The sequence below is a fragment of the Lacerta agilis genome, chromosome 13 (genome assembly GCF_009819535.1).
Source record: "Lacerta agilis isolate rLacAgi1 chromosome 13, rLacAgi1.pri, whole genome shotgun sequence".
NCBI lineage: Eukaryota > Metazoa > Chordata > Lepidosauria > Squamata > Lacertidae > Lacerta > Lacerta agilis.
In genome coordinates this window covers 23,454,098-23,461,514 of record NC_046324.1, presented here as the reverse complement: position 1 = coordinate 23,461,514, position 7,417 = coordinate 23,454,098, and the positions used below count along the sequence as shown (strand labels likewise).

At 45.4% G+C, this 7,417-nt stretch overlaps 2 protein-coding genes across 2 annotated transcripts in view; one reads left to right on the top strand and one right to left on the bottom strand.

Annotated features, from left to right (window-relative positions):
• Positions 1 to 306: 306 nt before the first annotated feature.
• The window catches only part of LOC117056942 (ubiquitin-associated protein 1-like), a 16,053-nt gene continuing 8,942 nt past the window's right edge, over positions 307 to 7,417 (bottom strand). The window contains exon 3 of the mRNA XM_033167647.1: positions 307 to 324. Coding sequence (XP_033023538.1) covers positions 307 to 324 — 18 coding nt within the window. The remainder of the gene's footprint in view (positions 325 to 7,417) is intronic.
• SPG21 (SPG21 abhydrolase domain containing, maspardin) overlaps positions 3,216 to 7,417 on the top strand; it is a 76,691-nt gene continuing 72,489 nt past the window's right edge. Inside the window, exon 1 of the mRNA XM_033166922.1 lies at positions 3,216 to 3,450. The gene's annotated coding sequence lies outside the window, so the exon portion shown is untranslated. The remainder of the gene's footprint in view (positions 3,451 to 7,417) is intronic.

Genomic DNA, 7,417 nt, shown 5'->3' with positions numbered 1-7,417 from the left:
ACTGCATATAAAACATCATTAACCAACAGTAGTCAGGTTCAGTCTGATCTGGACAGTGGACCTTCCATCCATGGCTGCATTAGCCCATCCAATGAATAAAATACAAGCAACAAATAATTTATAAACTAAACATTTGTGTAGGGATTGCTCTGTTTTTTCCTCTCCTGAAGATATCCTGAAGATATGTGGGGAGAGAACAGAAGGAGGGGTCAGTTGATAGGCCCTCTGTCGGTTTTGCAATGTACTATACCGTACTTTCCTGCTCTTAATACAGGCACCAATTCCAACTGATGTCTGATTGCTGACTCATGGGTCCTTCTGGACCTGGAAGAAGACAAAACGGGCAGAACAGAGTGGGGTGGAGCAGAATGGGGGCTGCGAAATGGTCACCCTCTGTAATGAGAAAAACAGCCTGGTTTAAAGTGGGTGTATCCAGATGTTTTGGGTTGCAGCTCCTTTTAACACCAACCACAGCCCTTCTAACAGTTTAATGTAGTGTGGGATTATTGTTGTAAGTAGCATTCAGTTCTTTTTGTAAAAAATAACAACTAATACGTTTAATGAATAATGATGGTACTAATGGTTAGTGTCTGAGTAGGACCTGGGAGAACAGATTTCAAATCCTCACTTGGCCATGGAACCCACTGGGTGACCTTGGGTCAGTTACTGCCTCTCAGACCAACTTACTTCACAGAGTTGTTGAGATTAATTGAGGAGTGGGGAAACTATGTATGTCACCTCAAGCTCCTTAAAGAAAAAAGGTGGGCTATAAATGCAATAAATAAATAAATACAGTACATAATTATTGGCATACCAATTTAGGCACAGCAGTTGCTGCAGCACCATGATCTTATGGATCCTGAGACTCTCACCTATTTTCCCTACCCTGCGATGAAGCTGCAGGATTGACATTATAACAGAGTTAACGGAGTTATAACAGAGGGACCGAATACATAGAGCATGGGTAGGCAAACTAAGGCCTGGGGGCCGGATCCAGCCCGATTGCCTTCTAAATCCAGACCGCAGATGATCCGGGAATCTGTGTGTTTTTACATGAGTAGAATGTGTCCTTTTACCGTATTTAAAATGCATCTCTGGGTTATTTGTGGGGCCTGCCTGTTGTTTTTACATGAGTAGAATGTGTGCTTTTATTTAAAATGCATCTCTGGGTTATTTGTGGGGCATAGGAATTTGTTCATTTCCCTCCCCAAAATATAGTCCGGCTCCCACAAGATGTGAGGGACAGTGGACCGGCCCCCTGCTGAAAAATTTTGCTGACTCCTGAATAGAGTAATGATTAGCATGAGGATGAATTTTATTTATTTGTGTCAATTAAATTTCTCAGAGAGCATATGTTAATCTTCACCTCTGGGTGGCAGGCACCATCAAGTTTTTAGGTTAGGTGAAGCTGGAATATGTCAGTAACAACTTCCCTTGTCTACAGTGAACTTCACACAGTCCATTTTGTAACAACAATATCCCCACAAAAATCAACAGGCCAGTTCTGTAAAAGAGTCACCCTGGAATAAGTAATTTTAACGTTTGCAGTCATATTTATAAAACTAGGGCCCATAACAGAATATATAAATAACTCAGCCTCAAGTATTCAAGAAGGTTAGTCATATTAATCTATTATAGCAAAAACAATAGAAAGTATTGTGGCACCTTAAAGCGGTATTCTTCAATCTGGTGCCCCCCCCCCCAGATGTTTTGGATTATAACTTCCAAAAACACCAGCCAGTTAGGGATTATCATCTAAAAGATCTGGAAGGCACCAGGTTGGGGAAGGTTGCCTTAAAGACTTAACCATTTTATAATGACATAAACTGCCATTGACCACAAGGCGCTTCATCAAATGTAGGAAGCTTAATCCTAAATTGGCAGCATGTATACATATGGAAGAGGTCCGTATAGTTAAAGCTATGGTTTTCCCAGTAGTAATGTACGGAAGTGAGAGCTGGACCATCAAGAAGGCTGATCGCCGAGGAATTGATGCTTTTAAATTATGGTGCTGGAGGAGACTCTTGAGAGTCCCATGGACTGCAAGAAGATCAAACCTATCCATTCTCAAACAAATCAGCCCTGAGTGCTCACTAGAAGGACAGATCCTGAAGTTGAGGCTCCAGTACTTTGGCCACCTCATGAGAAGAGAAGACTCCCTAGAAAAGACCCTGATGTTGGGAAAGATGGAGGGCACAAGGAGAAGGGGACGACAGAGGATGAGATGGTTGGACAGTGTTCTCGAAGCTACTAACATGAGTTTGGCCAAACTACGAGAGGCAGTGAAGGATAGGCGTGCCTGGCGTGCTCTGGTCCATGGGGTCACGAAGAGTCGGACACGACTGAACAACAACAACAAATACATATGGAAAGCAAATACAACTGCAGTACAGATGTTAACAGGACTGGTGCTAGGGCTTCTTGCACCCTAGGCGAACCACCTTCTGGCGCCCCCGCCAAAGGCTGCTTTAGCGGGAGGTGGGGGTGGTGGAGAGGCAAGCAGCAGTTTCTCCACTGTAGCAGAGCTGCTGCTGCTCGCCCGTCCTGCCGCCCGCCCCCCACTCAAGCCTGCTTTAGCGGGAGCCGGGATGGTGGTGTAGGGGGCAAGCAGCACCTCTCCGCTACAGCAGAGAAGCTGCTGCTAGCCCGTCCTGCCCAAGCCTGGCCAGCGCCCCCTCCATTTTGGCGCCCTAGGCAATTGCCTAGTTCGCCTAAATGGATGCGCCAGCCCTGGATGTTAATAGTTACATAACTGCACATTATGACCGCAGTCTAAAACTCACATAAAGCCCTGGATTGTGGAATATATTAACTATACTGCCTTTATGTACTGAACTCTCTTACAGTTTTGGACTAGGGCTAGCAAGAGCCATGTTCAAACTCCCACTCAGCTTCAAAGCTCCACATTTTAAATTGGTGTGTGTGGGGGGGGGAGGTGAGAGAAGACCATGTGGCCCTGTTGCTGGACTCCAGTTCCTATCATCCCTACCTATTGGCCTTAGTGGCTGGGGCTCATGGGAGTTGTAGTTCCTTCAACCACAACGCCAGACGTTTGCGCCCTCCCCCCGCCCCGTGTGCGCTTGCGCGTAAGGTGATTTCCCCGCGTCCCACTCATTTTCTTCAAATCACGTGACAGGAGCCCTTCCGCCTCGGTAGCCATGGAGCCTTTCGAGCTCAAGCTCCTTCCATCGGGCATTTGCCTCTTTTAGGGGGTGTGTGACGTCGCGTGATTGGCGTGCGCCGTTGGCCCGCGCCCCGCCCGCTTGGGAGGCGGGGGCGGGAGAGCGGCGGGGTTGGCTGTTTGAGGGCGCCGCGGGACGAGGAAGCGGTGGAGGCGACGGCGGCGGCGGAGGGGGCTGGGAAGATACTACTGACGTGAGAAGAGGAGGGGGGCGGATACGATATTCGGCTATCCCTCAACACCCCCCACTCCGCCCTGTGGAAGATCCGGTAAGAAATGGAGGGGAGCAAACGCTCGGGACCCCAGTGAGGTCGATGGGCTACAGTGAGGTGGTGCGTGTATTGCTGTTGTTACCTCCTGTAAATGAGGGAAGTAAGTTTGCAAGGGGTAGTTATGGCGAATAAGGTGCTGTTAATTAATTAACTGCTGTTAACTTGAGAGTGCGCATGGTGGAAACGGTTAAGAGTGCGCAGGAACCACGACGATTTCAGAAATCCTTCACCGAGCCACGAAACTTGCCTTCTCAGTCTGGACTACCTCGCAGGGTTGTTGTGAGAATGCAGGTGGGAAAGGGAAGCTCTCTGGAGGGAAGGGGGTGTGCGCATTTACCTAAACAGTGAGTCTGAAGTGTTCTGTGGTGGGTAGCTTGTAGCAGATAAGTTCATGTGAAAATGATAATATTTATGTTTTTCAGGAAGGGGAGGTTGGGAAAGGGGCTAAGCTGTGGAGGGGGGAAATATTTATATTTTTCAGGAAGGGGACGTTGGGAAAGGGGCTAAGCTGGGCAAAAAGTTGGTAGTGGGAAATGGGGGGGGGGATGCATGTAACGTTTTAATGTGCCTTGTAATGCCTTGTGAACATGGTTGCTTTACACTCATAAAGTTTATGATTTTTTTTACCTAGCACTTTGTTGTTGGTTTGCAGATGTAATTTATTGTGCTTTCTTTAATCAGATGACAGCTCTTAACTCTTAACGCGCATTTGGAGCGCCTGTGCACTCTTTATACCAGCAAGTATCCATAGTGTTTTACAGAATAATGTAAGGAAAAGCACAGGCCTCTGCCCCGAGCAGAATACAGTCTATGACTTTGAAAGGGAGGACAGTGGAAAGAGAGAAGGGAAAAAAGTGAAGATATTGGGGAGACCTGTTATTGCTGCTCTGGCTTACTTCCAGTAGGGGTTGAAGACTGTATGTGCAATCCAAACCACATCTGCTCTGATGTAAATACATTCGAATTCAGTGGGGCCTACTCATAAGAGGGGTTAGCATTGCAACCCAATGGATTAAGCCAAAGACTTGGTGGGAAAGCTATAATTGTATGTTTATGCAGAAAAGTAGGAGGTAAATATGTTGTTTTGCCTTATACATTTATGGAAAGCAAAATCATATAACCAAGAAAACAGAAACTGGTTTTCAGTGGGAGAGTGAAAGCGCCACTGAACTCTGCAAGACTTGATCCTGTGTTGCCTAAATTTGTGCTTTAAAGTTCACCCAAACATTACCCTACTTGCACACCAAGCTCCCTGCACACACACACCAGTGCTACGTGTATATATAGTAAAGCACACGTGTCGTAGCAGGTTTCTGGAAGACGCCTTCCCTTTTATTTGTGAGAGAATGCTTCTTCAAAGATTGTGCTGTTTTTTGGAAATTTGATTTATTTTTAAGTGCTCTTACTCGAAATAAACTTAAAAGTTGAAATCTGCTGCCTGGACAATCTAGTGGTGTATTTGTTATTGTTTTTTAGTTGTTGTTTTTCCACAAAAGCTACTCAGAGCAACTTAGAGAAACAAACATCAAAAACAACCCTTTTATTTTAATGGACAGGCAGAGCAAACCTGAGCCAGGCAGCAGCAGGTAAAGTAGCTATTGCATCGGAAGCCCTGCTGGCTTGTGCTGGCCAAGTTGGGAGAAAAGTGTTCCTCCCTCTCCCCCCAGCTCAAAGTTTGCCCTAAAAGTATTGGTCCCCTCAGAAGATCTCTGGGGCTTTGTGTCCAAAGCTGCCAACACCCCATTTCAGGTCTTTCTGTAGGTTGCTGCTGATGGTACTTTCCAGCCTGCAGCAGGGGCTGCAGCAGCAGTACAGCTACTCCCACTCCACCAGCTGTGGTTGACAGAGGATCACCTTCGCTATGTCCTACCCGCTCTGGCATCAATGATCAGGGTGTTAGGACTGTGGTGTAAGGCTGCAAACCTAAATGCACCAGGCACACAGTTCCACCGAACTCGGTGGGATTTACTTCTGAGTAAATATGCGTAGGATTGTACTGTGATCAAATGAATATTTGAAGCCCAGTAAGAATGAAAAGATGGAGCTTCAGCTCACAGAGCCCAGTGATGGGAGTTCAGGGCCCAAGAAGAAGTGAGCCAGGTGTAATACCAAGGACTTTTACAGAACAGACTCTGGGCTTCCAAATGAAATTGATTAGTTTATTACATTTACGCTGTGCTTTTCAAAATTGGTGCATGATGGAAATCGATCTCATAACTTCAGTGTTATACGAAATATGTATATACCCAATACATACATGACATATTCTAGGGTCTTTCTTGGGATGAATCAGAAGGAAATATTACCTCTGTGTTGGGGGCAGGATGCCTCTGAATGCCAGCTGCTGAAACTCGCAAGTGGGGACCAATAGTGATGTTGGTGAAATTTCGATTCTTTATTCCTGGATTCCAACGTAGCTGTTGAGTTTCTTCAGGGCAATGTGATGATGCTGGAGAAGGCTATGACAGGTGGGAAACCTTTCTCAGTTCCTGCATTCCCTTCTGGGTAACCTTTGGGGGGGGGGAAGCATGCCAGTTAATGGGGCAGAACAAAAGACAAAAAGTAGGTACAGCAATACATGTAAATTTTACATTTTTACAGTAGGCCACTTTCTAACATACACCCCCACCCCCATTCATCTTCCATCTAGGCAAGCAAGGGGCATTACCTTTGTTAGTAGATACCTTCCAGCCAGGCAGAAATACCTGGGGTGTGAAGCAGGGTCAATGAGGGGCATGACATGGGGAGACTTCCAAGAACCAAATAAAGAGGTCTGGAGGGCTGCATTTGGCCACGGAGCCTGGGTTATGGGGGTGGAGGTGGGAGCTTATTGCCATGTACCCAGGGAGTGACCTTGGTGCAGTGGTGCACCCAATGCAATCTTTGTGTTAGTCTGTTCCATCCATCCCCCAGCAACAAGTCAATATTTTGGTGCTATATCTGTTCACAGCCAGGTACAAAGTTTTGTGTCTTTGCACACTAAAGAGCCCGTGAATGTTCTGAAGCATCTAAAATCTTTCTGGTTTCTACCTTTGACTTGAGAGTATGGAATGCACGAGTAAATGAATAAAAATCCTTTGGGTCTATCCTATGATCTGGATTACAAGTCTATACAGAGGGTTGCAGTATTTGGAGCTTAATTGGTTGTTGTTGGAAGTTGGAAATAATCCCTTTAAAACTTGGGTACGAAACCATTCTTGAGTTGTAAGGATGAAGGGCTGTATAAGTTATAACCAAGCAGAATAGCTGACTGTGCTTCACTCCATACTTAAGTGATCAACAGAAGATTTATGGCTAAAACAGGAATAAAACAACAGCACAGCCTTTTAATTGTACCGCATGCATGAAATGTTTTTCCACATAAGTATTTCCAGTTTAGGTTTGGTACATCTGGCTTTTATAGAAAGTGATGTTTTGAATTTTATTGCTGGTTTTAATTGAGATGTTATCTAACTTCCTAAATGGTAAGGAGCAGGTGGTTTTTGAGGGCTTGGCTTTGTAAATTGTCTGACATAATGTTGTCTGCACCTATAGAAGTCTCAAGGCCCGGGGTAGCACTGAATGTTGGTGAATTAGTTAGTTCAAGGCATATTGGTAGAGAAGAATTAAAAATGGAGCAACTGTTTGCTACATGTGTTGCAAGATGTCATCGGTAGTATTAAATCATAGGTGACAAAAAGAGAAACTGTGGAGTGGTTGTAGCTACAAAGTAAGGCAGTGTTCATACCATACATTTGGGTTTCCCCCAAAGAATAATGGGAACTGTAATTTACCCTCCCACAGAGCTACGGTTCCCAACACCCTTAACAAGCTACAGTTCCCAAGGTTCTTTGGGGGAAGCAGTGTGCTTTAAATGTATGGTGTGTATGCTATGCAGATTCATTTTGTTGTGCCCTTAGATTGGGTAAGGAGATGCTTCCTCTTAGGCCTTTTCTTGAGCCCCAGGTTTTGCCCTGTAATACAG